The following is a 21,285-nucleotide window of genomic DNA, read 5'->3' on the forward strand; positions in this document are numbered from 1 at the left end:
TGCCATATAGACAATATGAGCAAATATGAAATGATTCAGTAGCATAATAATGTAATCATCAATCTATGGAAAATGAACCAAAGACCCAAACATTAATTGATCACCTTAGCTATTTATTAAAGCATAAAAACACCACTGGTTACAGTTTTTAAGCATTATGTGACTTACACCTAGTTAAGAAGATTAAGAGTTGTATTCGGAGTCTGGAATGTTGAGCTGTAGATTTTACAGGCAGAATTTAAAGGACTTATGGTTAATGGTTAAAACTTTAGCAGTAAGAATGTTAAAATTAACAGATTTGCTTTGGTACACAAACTTGAAATGTGAGTACATCAGTAGAACGGCAGGGAAACAGGCGGTATTGAGGATCTAGGTGCTCCGCTTTTCTTGTCCTTGCACTTATTAAACTAAATCCAGTCAATAATGAGATCCTCTTCGGTTTTACTTAGAAATGTGTTGAACCCAATAAATTGATTTTGTGGGATTTCCTCTTGTTGACATGTAATCTTTATCAGAAAGCACACAACATTTAATTTTTTTATTCGTCTTTGACATATACTGTGTGTCAGAAAGCTGAGAACAACAACAACCATGAGTTGCACTAGCACAACTAATGTGATTACTGAAACAGCGACATACTGTACATGTGGAGGTCTACCCAGCTTTACTTGGCTCAGGCTTGGACTTGTCTAGGGCCAGGAGCTCCTAATAGGGGGGAAGTATTTTTTCCTAACACCAGATGCTATCAGCTTCTTTAAATTAATTCAGCCCTACACTGAGTACCAGTGTAGGGCTGAAGTTAAAATGGTTTCAAATTTCTTAGGTTCAGAAATTCAATGTAGGACTGAGGCTGTTACGCATGACTTGAAGTCAACATTAAACTTCAGCTCCGAGATGCCAGAGAAAATTCTGAAGTGACTAAAGTTTTCTATGGGTATTTAGGGCACAGGATACTGTAGCCCTGCCCCCATTTGCTGCTGCACACTGCCATTTTCCCCCACTAATTTTATGTCAGTTATTGAAAAGCACCACATAGAAAACTGACAACCTGCCTTTTGAACAGAACCAAAAGCAAACATTTAAGGCTGGTTTGTGGCAATCAAAGCTAACTAACACGATGTGCTTCATGGTGCCTTTAATCTAGTTCTCAAATGAAAGTACAACTGATCACTTGTCCTTGATTAGTACATCAAGGACAAGCGATAGTGGCCTCTTATTTACCCATAAAGTTGGAGTTCCAGTTGCACATTGGCAAACTGGTGGTATATGTTGATTGCTGTTTTCAATGACATACTAATCACTATTAACAATACCACCATAAAAATGACTTATTTAACCTTTTATGCATATAAACACTGTAGCAGTAAGTTCACTAACATAGGCTGCAAAGAACCACGTGTGGAAAACATTTTATGAGATCCAAACTGCCCTAAGTGCAAACAAAACCCTGTTTATTACTGCAGCTATCAGTATGGTTTAAATACCCAGCAGCCATATTAGAGTTTGAAGTTGAGTTTGGGGAGAAATATTCAGCTTTCCCTTTTAGAATTTTGACTTCAGGGAACTTTGTCCGTTTTTGGACCTTACAAATTTAGCCTTTTAAATGTTTAAGTTTTTTTGAAGCACTGTTGGCCTTTATTTATTTATTTATTTTTTCCAAAGTAGGCAGCATAAGACTCCGGGGTTGGGATGGCTACGTTGAGGACTGAGACTTCTGTATATAGCTTACGCTCTCTACCACTAAGCACCCCGCCCAAATTTTGTCTTTTAAGTAAAATCACATGCACAACCTAACTGCATCCTTCAACCAAACACAGTGTCACTGAATAGAAAAGGGTATTTTTTACTGAGGTGAAATTAGATAAAATAAATAGCGTGAGAACCACCGTTTTTAACAATCTGGTGAATTGAACCATGAATAAATGTGAAAAGGAAAAGAAGCATTACCGAACACGTGAGCATGATCACAAGGATGAGACTGAGCTTTATTGCTTTCAGGTTGCTGTTCCTGTGTCTTTCTGACAAACTTCTAAACAGAAAACCATTTGGCCATTTTCTAAGTTAAATCAATTTTATTAGCCTGTGTTTATTTTGGAATAAAAACCTTTAGACATGATGTCAGTATTGATAAAATTATCCAAAATTACAGTCCCCTAAAAACTGGAGACAAACTGATGAAACACCAAATGAATAAATACAAAACTCTAAACCAAAGAGAATCTTTTAACAAACAGTAAAAAAGTAAAACAAGAATCACTTTCTATTTATCAATACAACCATAACTGGTAAGTAGCGCTCACCATACCTGCTGCTGAACCATAGCCGGGCCACCTGGCCTGGCATGCTGCTGGGACATTTGGGAAGCTATACGCATTTGTTGCTGAATCTGCTGCTGTTGCTGTTGTTGCTGTTGCTGCTGATGCTGCTGATGCTTTTGCTGTGCATAAGCAGCCTGCTGCATGTGTTGCAGCCTGAGCTGAGCCAGGTTTATCTGTCCTGAATGCTTGCTGGGGTGACCTTGGCCTGGTGAAATGGCCGGTCCGCCTACCATCATACCGGGAGGTTGTGCCGATGGAGGGGGTTTTTCAATGACCAAATTACCTGCAATTAGAATAAAATGAGTGTCGATGACCAGCATTTAAAAACAGGACACACAGAGAACAGCTGCGATAAACTCTTGTTTTGACATACTTATTTGGGGAAAATGTAATCTTAAAGTAATGACTGTAGATATATTATCATCTCTAAACCTAACTAAAAAAGAGAAAGAAAAAAAAAAAAAGAAAAATCAAACTACAAATTATTCTCTTAATTATTTGCAACAATAGCAATTGTTTTCCTCACCTAAATTCACAACATTTTTGGCCCAGAAGGTTGGGTCACAGAAGAACCGTACCACTCCATTGGACTGTGGGGCTGGCTCCAGTCTTGCCTTGAAGAGCTGACGGAGCTGGTACATGATCTACATTCATTTGTACAAAAAGAATAAGGTTATTGAATTATTAAGTATGGCCATATGAGACCAACTGAAATCTTAATCTGACATGTTTTTGGGGGCACAAAGCACAATACAGTTTCAACATAAAGATCAAAATAAGCTCATTTGATTAGTCTCGTGTTAAAACAGTCAATCAACACTACATCTTAAAAAGAAATCCTAAACAAATGTGATTCTTTGATGCTCCTTTGTGCACACTTAGAAGCTACAAACTGTTACAGCTTGTCAGTTCTTAAAAACAATAACATTTTAACAAAATCTTGGATCTTCTTCAAGTCAAATTCATGGTTATGTACTTGGTTTCATCTACCATGAGAGAGTAAGTGAGGGCTCATGACAAACCTACCGGTCTCTTGCTGTAAAGTAACGCTGTACTGCTGCCAGAAGTGATGGCCCAGTTGCAAAAGTTGAGCACATGGTGGATCTGTTGGGCCAGCTGGGCGGTGTCCTTATGCTGAGCCATAAGCCTCATGCTCCTCTCTTTGTTAACGCTCTGAACAAAGAGGGAAATTTTATTAGTATTTCTTTGAAAGAATCAGTAAATCGAAATGCTCAACATTCCTCCTAAATTAGTCCTGACTTAACCTAACGTCTGTTTAAACTGTTACCAAATGACTACTTGCACTGTTCAGATGCTGTTATTCCAATAAAGAGAAATATGGATCTATTTGAACTAAAAACATAAAAACAATTCACAGCTGCTTAGCTTGATAATATGAAATGAATTCAATGACAGACTACTGATTATTAAAGCACAACTTGATAAATACTAATTTGAAAAATGTGTATATAGAAAGGAATTCAGACAAAAAAGCTGTGTCATATTTTGTGTTGCATTTGTTTGATGACATTGACACAAGAGTAAAGCTTGAAATTACACGGTTACTGTGCACATAGAGTGTATAAACAGCAAAGTGACCCTATAAAGTGTCGTGGCATTGAGAAAAAATATATCTTTAATTATTGTCTGAACTGCATGACACTATATAGGGCTGCAATGGGCAGACACTTCTGGTAAGCTTTGTATAGGACTGGGGCTGAGGAATTTTGGAAATATTCCAAAGTGGAGACTTAATGAGATTTGTAGGAATTTATGGGGGAAAAAAAAGGGAAATCTTTACTTTATCATATTCCAAGATATAAACACTCTGCTCTGTCATAGGCAATACAATATTAAAACATTGCACTTCAACAAATATATTTGTAATTAATGCTTTATCAAGTCTTAAACAGTTCACTGAACAATCAACTCTTTTATTGAACTTGAATTAAAAGATGAATTCCCATTCAACTTTTAAAATTATCAGAGCCTCCTTTCTCTATAAAAAGTAGGTGTTAATCAAAGATGTTAATCCTTCAAACGTCTTGAGCTTCACCTCTCCATTTTGTCCAAACCCTGTCAGACAATGGCCTGTTCCTGGGCCTCATCAAAATCGCTTCCTCAACAACCAACCCCTATTCCTGCTATTCAAGGCGTCCAGCCTTGCTGAGGATGACTGTGTCAGGCTCAGCCACGGGCCGGTCACCGGTCTGAAGGTGTTAAACGGTTTTAAAAGGTTTCGGTTTCAAAACCATTACAATTTTCCATCATAACTTTGATCAATTACCAGAGGAAGTTCTGGAGTGACTGTAGTGTGAAGCAGAGCCCCCACCCTCTCCATTCCTTGTTTGTAATGACTGCTACCATTTTCTCTCTTAGATCATGTTCTACATTTTTGTTTCAAATGTTTGTGTTAAAACCATGATACCATGGTGTTTTTACACAAGTTTATTATACCGTGACAATCTCATACCGGCCATACTTCAAAGACCTCAAGTTTGCCCTAATGGTCTCCAACTTTTCCACCCTTCACATTCATGAGTCTGTTTCAAACTTTAGTGTGTGTTCCTGGGTATTCTTGTTCATGCCCATAAATTTTTGTCCACTCTAATGGAAAGTTTAACTTTGAACATTCCCAGGCTTTCGCAACTTTAACACTGAAATCTTCGTATTCTCACTCAAACTTATATCATAAGAATCTTGTACTACCCTACAACTAGTGCCAGGTCTGCTACAATCCATTTAGGTTTCAGTACTTAGCATCAGTGGTTCTTTATTTCAAATACATTTAATACAGCCTTACCTCCAACTGCTGAAGTAACGCCTTGCCCTTTTTGTTGATTTCATTTATAAGAGTAAATACTGCAATCTTGATCTCATGTTCCACTTTTCTATGAGTCTCACCCAGCTCTTTTAACCTAAATTAAGTAAAAAAGAACAAAGAATACAGATGAATGAAATCCTTAGTAATGCAAGAAAACCACTAAACTATTCACAAAGTGTGCCCGACAGATGAACAAAAGAGAAATCTGAACACACCTGTTTTGCAACTGAGAGACAGAGTAATGGACATAGTTCTTTTTCTCCTGCAGCTTGGCCATGTTGGCCTCAATAATTCCTTTATGGTTCTGGAAGGCTTCTTCCAGAAACTGATACCTGAGAGAAGACACAGAAGAAGAAGTCACAATCAGGTTCAATGAACTAAATTAACTTTCAAAGGCCTGTACATACTCTGCAAGAACTGAATTTTTCTTTTCTCTTTTAAGAGTTTAGAGGAAAGAACGGCATTCTAGAATTGTGCCGCTCAAGGTGGCAGCAGGTTGGAGTAGCTCTGTTACTTTTGATTCTGATTTATTCTTTTTTGGGAACTATTCCTCTTGTGGTGGATACAGTTGATTTTTTTTTGGATGACTGTCCACTCCAGTGTCGGATGCTGTGCAGCTTGGAGGATTTTTCTTAATACTTTCTATTTTTGGACATTTGTTATGATGCATTGCCATGGCAACGGTGTTGTTTCTTACAACCTGGAGCAGCTGATTAATATCTCAAAAGCTCAAATAATACTTCAGCTACAACCCCAAATCCTTGATGAGTTGAAAAGGAGACACCGTGGATGCAGAGCAGGAGCTAAGAGAAGAGAGAGAAGGAGGAAGTTCAAACCATTTCTTCCGTCGATTATGATGGGCAATGTGAGATGGTTGGGAAACAAGTTGGATGAACTCCAAGCCCTACAAAGGACCCAGCCAGAGTACCGGGCATGCAGTATCATGTGTTTTACTGAGACATGGCTGCAGGATCATATCCCCGACTCCAGCGTCTCTCTGCCGGGCTTTTTAACCATACGAGCAGACAGAGATTTAAAGAGGAGCGGCAAATGTAAAGGAGGTGGACTGGCAGTACTTGTGAACAACATATGGTGTAATCCAGGACTGTAACTGTGAAGTGTCATCTCTGCAGTCCAGATATTAAACTGTTGGCAGTAAGTTTTCGTCCATATTATTTACCCAGAGAGTTCACCAGTGTTATCTTGGCAACAGTTTATGTTCCACCTTCTGCTGTTGCCGACACTGCATGTGATGCCATCAGCTCAGTTGTTGCTAAGCTACAGACACAAAACCCCAATGCTTTTGTGGCAATTTCTGGTGATTTTAACCATGTTTCACTCTCTGCTACACTTCCAACGTTTCAACAGTTTGTCAGCTGCTCTACCAGAGAAAACAAAAAATTGGTTTTGTTTTATGCAAATGTCAAGTACTCATACATCTCTACAGCAAGACCTCCTCTAGGCAAATCAGATCACAATCTTGTTTTTCTCTGCTCGAAATATAAGCCCCTTGTTCAGAGGCAACCTGTAATAAAGAGGACTGTGAGAAAATGGTCACAGGAAGCTGAAGAAGCTCTGCAAGGTTGCTTCGAGGCTATAGACTGGGACGCACTGTGCCAGCCACATGGAGAGGACATCAATGCCATGACTGAGTGTGTAACCGACTATATAAACTTCTGTGTGGATAACATCATCCCCACCAGAACCGTGAGATGCTTCCCCAATAACAAACCTTGGATCACCAGTGACCTGAAGAACCTGCTTAACAAGAAAAAAAGAGCCTTCAGAGAGGGAGACAGAGAATTATTGAAGAGTTTACAGAAGCAACTTAAAGTCAAGATAAGAGACAGCAAGGAGGTGTACAAGAAGAAACTGGAGAGCAAGCTCCAGCAAAACAATATCAGAGATGTGTGGACAGGGATGAAGAAGATCACAGGCTTCAAACAGAAGGATGATCAGACCAATGGAGGTCTGGACAGAGCCAATGAACTGAACACATTCTTCAATAGTTTCAGTTCAGAAACCAGCTTCGCATCCTCCTCTCCTGCTCACAGCCAAACAGACATTCCACCCTCCTTTGACCCACAGGACCCACAGCTGTCCAGTAACACCTCACATTTTTTATCTTCCACCTCAGCCCTTGACCCTTCTGCTTCTACATATTTGCCTTCAACCATATCAGAAGATGCTGATGCTTCCTTTGCTTCATCCTGTGTGTCTCAAGAAGTCAGGTGAAGAGACAACTGGAGAGACTGAATAGGAATAAGGCTGCAGGTCCAGATCATGTCAACCCTAGAGTCCTGAAGGCCTGTGCAGAGCAGCTCTGTGGGATTCTGCAGCACCTCTTCAACCTTAGCCTGGCCCAGAAGAAGGTTCCGGTGTTGTGGAAGGCCTCCTGTCTTGTTCCGGTACCAAAGAAAACTCACCCATCAGTCCTCAATGACTATAGACCTGTTGCCCTGACATCTCACATCATGAAGGTCCTAGAGAGACTCATGTTGGCCCATCTGAGTAAGCAAACAATAAACTATCATGACCCCCTTCAGTTTGCTTATCGCTGTGGAGTTGGAGTTGAAGATGCCATCATACACCTGCTTCAACAAACCCACTGTCATCTGGACAAAGCCAGCAGCACTGTGAGGATCATGTTCTTTGATTTCTCCAGTACATTTAATACAATCCAACCTGATTTGCTTTGTCAGAAACTCCAGAAGACTCAGGCGGAGGCCTCAACAATCTCCTGGATCAAAGACTACCTGACAAACAGACCACAGTTTGTGAGACTGAAGGGTTGTGAGTCTAACCAGGTAGTCAGCAGCACAGGAGCACCACAGGGGACTGTACTCTCACCATTCCTTTTCACTCTGTACACCTCAGACTTCCAGTACAAGACAGACTCCTGTCATCTGCAGAAATACTCAGATGATTCTGCAGTCGTGGGGTGGATCAGAGATGGACAAGAAGCTGAGTACAGGAAGGTGGTGGACCGCTTTGTGGCATGGTGTGGAAACAATCATCTCATTTTGAAAGTGACTAAAACAAAGGAGATGATTTTAGATTTTAAGAGAAACAGGAATAAGTCAAACACTATTTCTATCATGGGAGAAGAAGTGGAGGTGGTGGAGGAGTATAAATACCTCGGTGTTCACCTGGACAACAGACTAGAGTGGAGATGCAACTGTGAAGCCATCTACAAGAAGGGACAGAGCAGACTGTACTTCTTGAGGAAGCTTAGGTCCTTTGGTGTTTGCAGCAAGATGCTGCATATCTTCTATAAGTCTGTTGTGGAGAGTGTGATCTCTTCTACCATCATCTGCTGGGGAAGCAGCATCAGAGCCAGGGACTTAAAAAAGCTCAACAATCTGATAAAAAAGGCTGGCTCTGTTCTGGGGACTCCTCTGGAACCTCTGGAGATCATTGTGGAAAGAAGGATTCTTCATAAAATGAAGAACATTATGGAGCATCCTCTTCATGAGACTGTCCTACAACAACAGAGTGTCTTCAGTCAGAGGCTTCTTCAGATCTGCTGTAAGACGGAGCGCTACAGGAGATCCTTCCTGCCCACAGCCATCAGCATCTACAACGGCTCTTTGAAGAAACCTTCATAATGAGCTACAACAACATTTAATTTCCCTTTGGGATTAATAAAGTATTTTTGAATTGAATTGTTTTCTCACCGATGCGAGCTTCCCAGTGGTTAAACACAAGTTTTTGTATGAAATTTCAGGGCCAGAACAAATTTTTTGTTTTTGTCACCTAGAGTCAATAAACTAATTTCTCTCTTTTTGGGGAGAATTTACAGGCCTAAAAGGTTTCATGACTCCAGAAGTAAACAGATATGGACACGAGTCAAAAATGGGTCAAGCTTCTGTAGAGCAACATTTTAAAATTCACTTTCTGGAACAGTAAGAGCACAATAAAAAAAACAGGCAGGTTACATGTTTCCAAGACCGTAGACCTCAAAAGAGATTATTAAAGCACTGGCTGACATTGAACAAACAAACACAGCACTATACAGTCAGTTTCAATTTATTTTGCTTGATTCTCCACCTTATTGCGTTAGGCACTGAACCAACTCTGGGGTAACCTTGGTGTTTCTCAAAAATAAACACTGTTTTTCTTGAGACTAGCTATTTAGTATGGCTTTTATTTCCATGGCGTAGGAAGACATGATGCCATAGAAAAATGATGCTTACGCATGTTCTTTCTACACATCTAATACTTTGACCTACATAATTGTAATCACCAGACAAGCCATCCTGCCATGGTTCTTCTTGGACATGTCATACATTCTTAAAACGGAAAGTGGAAGTGAAGGCATGACCTACTTTAAGGTTAATCTAGCTAATAATTATATGACCACTTGGGAGTACTGTTAGAGCAGTGAATTGATCACACCAAAAGTATTGTACTTTCCTGACACAGCAGAACACTGAATCAAAAGTCACTAATCTTGATGCAAACCAAACAGGAATTCATCTGAATGGAACTCAGTCAGTGTAATGCACTTTTTCAACTATTACAACAAACAAGCACATATCAAGTCTTTGCAACTGCTTTTTACAGTCATAAAATTGTGACTTGTAGCTGCCTGCAAATAAAGTTCTCTTTTAACTTTGTTTGCTTGCTGTGGGAATTAGTCACTAGCGTTTTTAAGGAATGCAAATTGTAGGTCATGAACTGAATATTTTAATATGGCAAACAAATAATGGACATGTCTGCCTTATGGATATTTGTGCAAAATATGGCTTTTGTCTAAACGACCTGGCAAAAACAAATTATTTGCCAAATAAAGTTGGAAAAAGATTTGTTTTTATTGGCCATAAAACAGATGCGTGCACGGATGCTGATCTACCTGTGCTCTTTGTGCTCCAGAAGTTGGCAGTCACGGCATGTTAGAGTGTCACATGTCTCACAGAAAAGTTTCAGAGGTTCCTGCTTATGATTGGGACAGAAGACAGGCCTCTGTCCAGTCATGTTGACAGACTCTGTTGAAAGACAGGAGGGAAGAAATTAAAAGTATTTAGAAACACCTACAAGAAATTACTAAACAAGAGGTCAGAATGAGAGAATAGTTTAACAAGATAAAGATGAAAAAGACATTTAATACTGTGCCAAGCCTTTTAAAAACATTCCATAATGACAGCAATTATTGAGGTGGAGGCTTTCTTCACTGTTGCTGTTTACATGTGTACTGTAAAAGCGGAGACTCACATGTGTAACTGTTACACTGTCACCTGATTGGACCACACCAGACATAGGACGGATCACAAAAATGAATAACACAAATATCCGGGTTTGTTTGTTGTGTCATCAGCGGCAGTTCAGCATCTTCATCTCACAATAATGACATGGGTTGATCAGGAGATAGGAATGTGATCACAGAAGCTTATATATCTTCCTTCCGTCTCCATTTTTTTCACTTACATTTTTGACCATTTATGATTAATATTACTTCCATTCAGCAAAAACATGTCGGTCAAAGTAAAATACTTTAAATCTAAATCTGCCAGAGGTATAAATAATTCTGGGCCTAATTATGTACAATAATGTTCTATGTTACAATGGTTTTAAGCTCTTTTTCTTCTTTTGCTTAAGTCAAAGTTGAACAAGATTCCAGCATACAATGGGTTTTTTTAAACGGCCATTGCACGTTTTGTTATATGTGCGCATTGAATGACAATACAGGCTCATCAACATTAAACCTATCAACCAATACATCCATCCAGCCAAAAAATCTAATTACAGTTCAACCCTTGAGGGTTTCATGTATACTTTTTTTAATTTAGAAGTACCCTGTGACCAGCACAATCTGCTCTCCAATAACCATGACCACACTATTAGTATAGCCCAATAAATACTGCCCCTAAGATGTTCTGTTTTTAGCTTCTAAACCATGACTGTGAGTAGTCCTACCAGAGGAAGCATCAGCATCTTCCTTGGTACGAATTTTGTGGTCCTTGGTAATTTTCACTCTCTGATGGGCCTCCACGCAGGTCTTACAGAGCCATTCTCCACACTCTACACAAAAGCCTACGGTCCCAGCATTGTCTTCACAGCTTGTGCATACCTTAGAAAGACAGAAGCAATGAAAACATGGAACCAGTTAGGTTTGGGTTGTTTAGAAGAGAGCTGAACAGAATTGAAGCACTTCCAACCATACTTATGGCAACGAGCATCATCACTGCAAAATTGTGCTAACAGCAGCCCAGCATTATTTTATGTAATTATTTTTACAAAGCCTGTGTCTATAACAGTGTAATAGCCAGGTCTCTACACTGACTTGGCTGAAACGGTTAAGAATAAGAAGTATATGAGTTGAATATTTTGGTAACAGAATAAAGCTAACCTTTTTTTTTTTTTAAACAGAAATGGATTGACAATTGACCTCGCTAACACTTTCTTGGAAACTTAATCTAAAAATCATAAAGATATGCTGACAAACACAGAGATGTGCAAGCATGCAGAAACACTTCAGACAGCTTTATAGCAACAGCAGCCATTTCAAATACCTGTGCAGCTTTTTCATCAGATGTGCTGGTAGCTTCCGTTGTGTCTTTGACAAAGTAATTGTCAATAATGTCGCTTTGCTTGTAGTCCTGGTGGCAAACTGAACACCGCATTACATTTACTAGAGGGAGAAAACAAAAAATTCAAGTTAAAGGTCTGCTCCTCAGATTCAGGCATTAGGGTTTACTCATGACAAATTTCTGAGGCAAAGTAGCAGACAGAACAGCACTTAAACCAACAGCCGAGTTAATTAAATTGGTGCTACTTCAAAACAAAGAAATCCTTCAGCTGACTTTCCCTAAATTTCCATAATTTCCTTTTGTTAAGCTGCTTTTAATGAAAACTCTCGGTGCAGTGAAAAATGCCCGCCTGTACATGAGAGCTAATTGATTTAACTTTGATTTCCCGAAAATTCAATCTCATCGCCCCGGACATTTTTATTACAATATTAAGTCACACAGTCAAAAAAAAAAAACAATAGCTGCTCAGCTTAATCACTTTATTTGACTTCTTTAATGAAATTCCAGGAATTAGTGCTATAATTACTGGCGCCAACAAATAATTAGTTTAGCGGTTTAACTGTAACTTATTTCCAATTAAATCCCAAGCTAAACTTCACGTGTTTAAAATAAGGTAAAGGTGGAGATATTTTATTCTACACTACCTCATAAACCAATAAATCCCCACCTCAACCCCCCCACCCTCATGAAAAAAGCCAGCCATCTGTGGTGAGAACTGGTTCTGGCCGGTTTGAACTGGCTTACACTGACTTGATCAGCACACAGCCGGTTTGTGTGAGTTCCAGCTGCATGGGTCCCCATGTGTGGTTAGTGTTGGACGCAGCTGGACTGGGTTTAGGCTTACCAACCCCCCAACCCCATGTGTTTACATACACATATGTGCATATATGCACATATGTGTATGTAAACACATGTATGTCACCCATATGTGACTCTAATATGAAGATCTCCATCCTCTGCATAATCAGTATAAAAGATGCATGCAGGCACAATTAAAATCCATTTGTTTTCAACAGGATAGGAGTTGTCTTAACCTTAATTCATTAAAAGGTAAATTCACACTACAAATAATTTGCCCTGGTTGTGTGTGTGTTTGATGCCACAGGTACACAGGTGAGCAAAAGCCACAAACACCAACCAAAGCCAGGATGAGATCACTCTGATCTTATAGAGGTGACAGATGTTACAGGTCAGCCCTGTTTGGCACTTCCATTTAATTACAACATCGGAACCACAAACTTTAGCTTTCTTATTTTAAATCATTTTTATTAAAGCCATAAATAAACTGTCATGGTCTTGTCAAGGTTCATCAAAACAATATTTTAGGTAGTAAGATAACAAGGTTGACAACAGAGGTAGCGTTTTTTTAAACTAAATACATTAAAAAAACTGAATTGCAAAACTACCACTCGCAAGTAAATGCTAGATTAATAAATTTGTCCAATTTTCAGGATTTCAAACAGAGAAGAGTTAAGAATCAGAAACGAACCCTTGTTTTTTTAACCATAAGATGGAAAGATGGGATTGAGAATAAAATATAACTGACAATTATAATGTCAGCTGTCTAACAAATTCCTATTCTACATGGAAGTGAACTAGATCAAAGAGGAACCAACTCTGGTTCCTTTGTCTGAAAAGTAGGAGATTAAAAGGAAATTAACAGTCCATGCACTTTAAAAATAAACTGGTTTGTGTAAATGAAGAACAGCCACAACCTCCACAAAGTGTTTTGTGATCACTATGAATTCTGTTGTGTTATTACCAGATGTTTCAGCAAGGTAAAGCTCATTGCTTAATGTGATCAATAAGTAGCTAAGCTAAATGTTCTGACCCAGTAAAGGACAGAAAAATCTATAATCCATTATGTCAGGTCATGTTAATAAATGCTTTAAAACTTAGCTTTTTTAAAAAGCAATATTGTCATTAAAAGAGATGGAGGGCTGCAAAAATCCTTTTTAGTTGTGACTGTAGGAAAGAAACATTTATAGTGCTTTCCCCAGGGAATCGATTAAAACCTGCAGTGCTCAGAAATGTTGATTTGTTGAAACCATTTCTTATTAGGGGGAAAGATGAACACATTTTCCCAATGAGGATAACAAATTCCAGAGATGGACAGTTTTGTAAATCTAAGTGTGATAATTCCAAGTAGCATCTCATTCAAAAACAATGCCAATTCAATTCTAAAATACCACATTTAATCCAGAAATTGTAAACTTTCTAATGTGATAAAATCTGCACAGATTATATAAAATGTTCTTTAAAAAACTAGGCAAGGAAACGGTACCCTAAAGCATGAACTCACAGACTATTAGAGGACTATGAGCAGTTTTTCTGTCAGACCCGATATGCATAACTATATCACTGAAAAGTCGTTTGTACAAAACGTAGCATTTATTCATTTCAGATGTCAGCCATTATGTTGTTAGTTTAGCTGCATGACTAAACAAAAACCTAAACCACACATTTAAGGCTGCGCTTAAATTTGCTGAATTATTATATAGGGTATTATGTTATGTTAGCATAGTGTTTTGATTCTCTAATGTAACATTAATGAATATTTAACTCGGCCAGCTGCGGGAATACTTCTAATCCGAGGAAGCACCTGATTAAGCACAAGATTTTTCTCAAGGCACAATTGTGTGCAGTTTTCATCAGCCTCAGATCTACGGCTACAACTCCTGCATTCGGCACCGTTAGCACGCCTGCATCCGTTAGCGACCCGTTGTCTGCAGCACCATGGGAGAAGAAATGTTTGAAACTAAGATGTTACAATACAAACAGCTGGATGTTGTTTTGATATATTCATTAGTTTAGATATTGAGAAATAAATGTGTTCAGTAAATATTTTTCAGATTTTATTATTAAACAAATGAACATTTATTACCACATAAACACACACACAAAAGTGCCAGAAATTGGTACCATTGAGCACCGATACCGATTCCTATGTACCGGGTATCGGTTCAAATGTGAAAGGTACCCATCCCTTTAAAGCAGACGGGTTGATCTGTGTAAATTTTTATAAGAGGTGCGTACCAAGTCAAATTTGTTTAAACAATATATCATAAATTCAGAGCTGCACCAATCAGGCTTTTCCTGGCCGATGCCGATTTCTGAGTTTCTTTGAGGTCTGACCCGCTTATTTCAATTTATTTTTTCTAAGGAATAAAACATATTACAGAAAAAAACATGTTGCAGATTATTTGATAGAGGTGAGAGGTGGTAGTTTTGATTGCAACAGAAAATTAAAGGATTACAAATGTATCCTCGTTCATGCATTAAAGCAAATGATCCTAACCTTTCTCTTATATTTATGAAAATGAGCTAAATCAAAGTGCACACCGTTGGTAGATGAGTTCACAGACTGAAAATGGTGGAAGTTCTTGGTTTTGATACATTTAACAATTATGACAAAAATCAGATTTTGTTAACCATTTGTCTTGGAGCTCATGAAGCCTTTCCATGGGAAATTGGCTGACTGATTGGTGCATCTCTTTGCAAAATATTCTGCACTGCATTAACAAAAGAACAGAAGAACACATAATTATACAATAGTTGCACAGTAATAGAACAACAACATATGCAAAAAGATTTGCTGAATGTTTTGATAACGATATAGCTGTGATAAATATACATCTAAAAAGTCTTAACGTCCTTCTGCTTTGGGTGGATGGCATAGACCCCTAATAATGAGTATTCAATCCAGCTACTGGGAAAAAAATAACTATTTCCATTTAAAGAATAAGGTTTTATTAAAGTTGCTTCTGCCTGACATCTGCTCTTCTGGCGTTGAAACAACTTAGTTGTAGTCTTGTAATGACTTGACCACCTTATACCTTTTTACATTCAAAAACGTTTTATACTGGATTAAATAACAATTGTAACCATATATAACCATATTTTAGATTGTTTTGAGTTTTTGCTTGGTCATTAATGTGCACCTTTACAGAAACTACAATCTTGTCACATGATGCTGTGGTCTACATTGCAGTCAATCTAAATCTGACCTATGACATTACTTTGACTACACCTCAGTGGATCGGATTGATTCACTCTTACTACATATATTAGTCATAGAGAGAGAAGTGATTAATAGTTGTAAAATATTTTTAAGGGACACTTGTGGTTGTGGTTTACAGGATTTGCCAACAAATACCACAATTAAAACCTATAGTTTGAAATAACATCTCATTAATACTGGCGCCACGCGAGCAGGCAGCCTGTTTCAGCAGTCCTGAGTTTTTTTCTCTTTTGAAATCTATTTTTTTTAGACGTGTTGTGTATTTTTGTTCCTGTTTTTCCCGTTTTGCTTGTACACACAGTGGAGCTGACAGACTGCATCACGGTCTAAATTAACTTCTGTGTGGACAGAATCAGCACATTGTGCACCTCGCATTATGGTGTAAGGTATGGTGTTTCTCCAATAACAAGCGTTGAGAAAAAGGCTCTCTTCAGGGAGAAGAAAAAAGTCTTTAGATCAGGAAAAAAAGGAGAAGCTAAAAGCTGTACAGAAAGAGCTAAGGAGGAAGATCAGGGATGGAAACAACATCTACAGGAAGAAGACGAAGGACCAGCTGCAGCAGAACAACATAAGTGGGGTTTGGAAGAGCCTGAAGACAATCTCAGGTCACAAACCGAACTACCAGGCTGTAAGAGCTTTAGGATGGGTGAATGATCTGAACTATTTCTTCAACAAGTTGGATCAGACACTCACCCTCCTCCAGCCCAGTCACACCTGCTGTAACCCCACATATCCTCTACACCCTCCTGCTTTACTTCCCAGAACTTCACACCTCTCAGCTATTACCCAATCCCTCCATTTCAGAGGACTCTATCCTACAACCCCCCTCCCACAATCATCCTGGCCCCTTTCAACCTTTCAGTTTAAGAACAAGACAAGGAAAATCAAGATGCGAAAGGCTGAAGGTCCAGTTGGTATCAGCTCCAGGCTCCTGATGGGCTGTGCAGATCAACCGTGTGGCTTTATGGGATACATGTTCAACAAGAGACAGAAGCTGGAGAAAGTACTCCAGCTGTGGAAGACCTCCTGTGTGGCACCACTGCTAATGACCAAACATCCGAAGGACCTCAGCAGCTGTTCCTGTTCACCCTCTATACTCCAGACTTCTCCATCAACTCCCCAGGCTACCATCTACAAAAGTTCTCAGATGACTCTGCCTTAGTGGGCCTCAATACAGGTGAGGACGACTCAAAAAAAGACATTGGACACAGGAGTGTGTGGACTGGTGCCAGCACAACCATCTCCAGATCAACACAGGGAAAACCAAAGAGCCGGTGGTGGATTACTGCAGGTTGCAGGCCTACCACACTGACACATTCCAAGAACCGACACTGAGATAGTGGACTCAATTTTAAGTACTCTGAAAAATAAACTGGACTGAAGTCACAACACTGATGCTCTTTACAGGAAGGGTCAGAGCAGACATCTACCTGCTAAGAAGACATGGGTCTTTTGGGGGTGCTCTTGAAGACCTTTTTGACTCTGTGGTGGCATCAGCTATCTTCTATGGTGTGGTCTGTTGGAGAAGCAGTTTATCTACAGCTGAGAGGAAGCAGTTACATAAGCTCATTAGGAAGGCCAGCTCTGTCCTCAGATGCCCCCTGGAACTTGTGCAGGTGGTAGGAGAAAGATGACCTCTGGCCATAATAACACCACTGTTGGACAATGTCTCCCACCCCATCCATGAAGCTGTTGCATAACTGGATAGCTCCTTCAGTGACAGACCGCTGTATCCAAGGTGCACAAAGGAGCGTTATCACAGATCCTTCCTCCCAGCAGCTGTTAGCCATCACCGTGTCCAACAGACTCAGTGTTTACTTCCTTGCTGTTATTTAGTGCTCCCTTTTCTTATAAATAGTCTTTATGCACAAATATACTTGTAAATATGGGGTGGCATTTGTAAAGTTACACGGTCAAAAATTGACAGCAATATTTCTGGGTTATTTAGCATATCTTAAGTGAAAAAAAATTGGGGTTGATTTCACAAAGTTATATTTCCAAAGTCATATTTAGTTAGTAAACTAAATATTTAGATTGCTAACTAAATATTCAGTTTGGAGCTAAATATTTATTTATTTATATTTATTTGCAAGCTAAATATTTAACTTGATAATTAAATATTTAGTTTGAGACGGTGGCATTCATAAATGTATGAATAACATGGTGAAAATATGGCTTTGAAAAATGAAACCCATTTTTTCTCTTAGGACTGACTAAATAACCCAAAATATTGTTGTCATTAACTGTAAAGTTACAAACATATGCAAACATAGTGCAATTTTTTATATTAACCTACTCAGTTGCACATTTCTTTGAATCTGAGTGTGCTAATTTGAATAACAGCACAATATGTTTTTTACTTATCCTTTTAAAATGCTTATAGTGTAGAATCTCTTATTCTACTTCGTTATTAGAGTTTTACCGTCGTGTGAATCTGCATGCGTCCACATTGCCTGGCACTTTGCTACTGGTACACCTGAATTTTCCTACTTAGGGACAATAAGGATTATTTTAATTACTATTCTATCTCATTCTTCAAACCCTCCACGGCTAATATTGTCCTACAGGCCTGGTTTACAGTTGGATCCATGAACTAGTAATACTCACCTATATGGGTATCCGTCTGCCCGTGTGGCCCAGGCACCTGAACGCTTATCTGTCTGTCCGGTTGCGGGATACATTTCAGGCAAAAAGAGTGAAGACAGGGCAGAAGCTTTGGTTCACAGTCTCGAGTCTGAAGACTCTGTTTACACACAGTGCACGTATCCAGTAAATTAATAGGAGTGGATACCGGCGTGGCCACCGAGGCAGCCGGAGCTGGAGATGTTTCAGTTGTGTTTCCGCTAACGGTAGCATCCGCGGCAGGGACAGTTTCATTCGCCGACGGTTCTGGGTTGGCGCTACTGGTCTCAGTCGGGCTAGCAGCGTTGCTAACGCCACCGTCGGCTTCCCCTGCCGCAACAACAACGGCAGCAGCAGTAGCCTCAGTTGTCCCGCCACTGCTATCGTCAACTCCTTCACTATTGCCGTTAGGCTCCTCGTTAGCGTCGTTAGAGGACTCAGTTTCTATATTTTCTTTTGAATTCGCCTCTACAACTATTACCTGGTCATCGCTTTTTCTGTTAGACTGCTCTTCGGCTTGCACTGAAGGCATTGAGTCCACATTAGCTGACGGTTCCATATCCTCCTCGCCTTTGTTATCCGCCATCTTCCTTCCTTTTACAACCGCTGCACGTCCTGCGTAATACCAGGAGCACGCGCGACTACGTTTGTTGTGACGTCGAAAGAGAGCTCGACAGAAATAAAAATGTTATAACTGAAAAAATTAATAAAATTAAAACAATAGCAATAAAAGGAAATCACTGTTTATTCAGGTAAAGTAAAAAAAAAGTTAAATTAATTTGCAGTGAAAGAAAGTGACTTGCTGGTGACATATGAATGTCTTCAGAAAATCAAATTTACCTGTTACATGTAAAACAAATATACCATTGTCTGCGGCTCAGCTGTCTCCAGTCGATTAAAAGTCTCATTCAGATAAGATAACATATATTTGACAACTTGGTTTCAGTAGAGTTCTGGGCAGCAGTGCATGATACTTTCCAGTACTTTCTGGGAACATCCCAAGTACTTTCCTGGTACTTCCCAGGTACATATGAGGTGCATTCGGGTATTTACCATGCTCTTTAGGAGTAATTCCCAACTTTTGAGTGGAACAATTTTTTACCGCTAAGAAAATAATTAGAAAATACATTTTGGTCAGTAATACATTTTTATGAAAACATTTAGACAATTTATCTCTTTAGTTCTTGTCGATTTTAGAGACGTGAAATGGTTAAGGAGCTTGTTTTTTATTTTTTATCATTTGCTCTCTAACACGTGAAGTCCTAACAAAAAACCTGAAGATTCAAGGTTATCTGTCCCACATTCTACATCTGCATCATCCATGTGTATCAGTGTACTGAGGCAGCTCCTCCAAGGTAGACACTTTCAGTATTTGGAGTGAAATTTATAATAGAGCCATAGCCTCACCCTACAAGAGTGAGAGTTGGCAACCCAGAACAGTACAGTAATTTTCAAGTATTCAATGTAACACCATGTTGACAAAAATTAGAAAAATAATATCAAAACGTCACTTGGTTTCATGTGTCAGGTCACAAAAAAACAAGTGAGAGCAATTATTTCCCTTCTTATCCTTTGTCACCATGATGCTTGTGGGATGCAGTTGAATTATGTCTGAACAGAAAGGTACCTAGAAGCGACATCAAAGCAGTCAGGTTAGATGTCATTCCTGCATATAGGTTGAAGTTCGGATGCAAGTGGAAAACAGCATAGCTACCCACCAGTGCTTGTCCCTGGTCCATCATTGTCCACTACGCCACTTAATTCATTCCTATTTACTTTTTGGGAAGACAAGAACTGTGAAAAGTGAGAGTTGACAAGAGGTTGAAACAAGCATATGTTACTAAAGTAATTATCAGATGGGGTAGAGAAAAGGTTTTGTAGGAATTGAGAGAAATGAAGCAGAAGAGTTTAACTGAATGTCAAGTCAAATTTATTTATATATCACATCTAAAAAACAACCACAGTTGACCGAAGTTATTTATTTAATAAAAGATGAACAACTAAACAACAACAACAACAAAAACAAGCAAGAGTTTAAAGCTATTTCAAATAACTATGTTTTAAGCAAATACTTAAATTGATTTTTCCAGAGCTTGGGGACCGCCACATAAAAAGCTCTGTCACTTCTGGATTTGAGTCTTCATCTGGGGGTTTCTAAAGGCAAATAAGTGGTTGATCTAAGAGTCCCAGCTGAATAATTAAGAGTGAACCAAATCCTATAAGTAGTGTGGTGCCAAATTATTGAGATCCTTAAAAGTTAACTGTAAAAATGTCAACTGCATGCTGTAATAAATAGTAAGTCAGTGCAAGGTTTTTAGTACAGGGTTGATGTGATTGCTTCTTCTGCTTCCATGCGAGCTGCTGCATTTTGTACAGCCTGCAGACGCATTAGCAAGGCCTGATTAATACCATCATACAAGATGTTGCAGAAATCCATGTGAGATGTAATGAATGCATGGATTACAGATCTAAACTGGTCAGGAGGGACATAGGCCCATATTTTAATGAAGTGATGGAGCTGAAAAAAGTTTGTCTTTACAACTTTGCTGATCTATTTGTCAAAGATAACCCCAAGGTGCCTTGCAGTTGGGTGACAATATGAATCTAATTGATAGCCAAAGATTCATAGCCATGTAAGAGGTTGGATTGTCCAAATAAGATGACTTTAGTTTTGCTATTGTTCAAATTAAGACTTTATCTCCATCCATGTTTAAACATTTCTATGACAGTTATATTAGGTTATATCTGTGTGTTTGGAAGCAGGAATAGACCGGTACATTTGGATATCATCAGCCAAACAGTGAAAGGCCATCTTATGCTTTTTGAAAATGGACCCCAAAGAGAGCATGTACAGGGAGAAGAGAACTGGACCTAAGATGGAGCTCCGAGGGACCCTTACAGTCAAAACTGGACATCATAGAGGAGTTCTTCTCAATGTGAACAGAAAACTCCTGTCCAACAAATATGATT

The 21,285-nt window shown here is 39.0% G+C and overlaps 1 protein-coding gene across 4 annotated transcripts in view; it reads right to left on the minus strand.

Moving 5' to 3' along the window:
* Positions 1 to 18,937, minus strand: part of trim33 (tripartite motif containing 33) — a 40,479-nt gene extending 21,542 nt beyond the window's left edge. For all 4 annotated transcript variants that reach the window (XM_047367044.1, XM_047367037.1, XM_047367027.1 and 1 more), the window contains exons 1-9: positions 18,301 to 18,937; positions 11,655 to 11,773; positions 11,059 to 11,212; positions 9,998 to 10,130; positions 5,358 to 5,474; positions 5,122 to 5,236; positions 3,345 to 3,491; positions 2,845 to 2,962; positions 2,306 to 2,601 (exon numbers count right to left, since the gene is read on the minus strand). In XM_047367044.1, coding sequence (XP_047223000.1) covers positions 2,306 to 2,601; positions 2,845 to 2,962; positions 3,345 to 3,491; positions 5,122 to 5,236; positions 5,358 to 5,474; positions 9,998 to 10,130; positions 11,059 to 11,212; positions 11,655 to 11,773; positions 18,301 to 18,901 — 1,800 coding nt within the window. In that variant the 5' untranslated portion in view covers positions 18,902 to 18,937. The remainder of the gene's footprint in view (positions 1 to 2,305; positions 2,602 to 2,844; positions 2,963 to 3,344; positions 3,492 to 5,121; positions 5,237 to 5,357; positions 5,475 to 9,997; positions 10,131 to 11,058; positions 11,213 to 11,654; positions 11,774 to 18,300) is intronic.
* Positions 18,938 to 21,285: the final 2,348 nt, after the last annotated feature.

Source organism: Girardinichthys multiradiatus, chromosome 1, assembly GCF_021462225.1.
Source record: "Girardinichthys multiradiatus isolate DD_20200921_A chromosome 1, DD_fGirMul_XY1, whole genome shotgun sequence".
NCBI lineage: Eukaryota > Metazoa > Chordata > Actinopteri > Cyprinodontiformes > Goodeidae > Girardinichthys > Girardinichthys multiradiatus.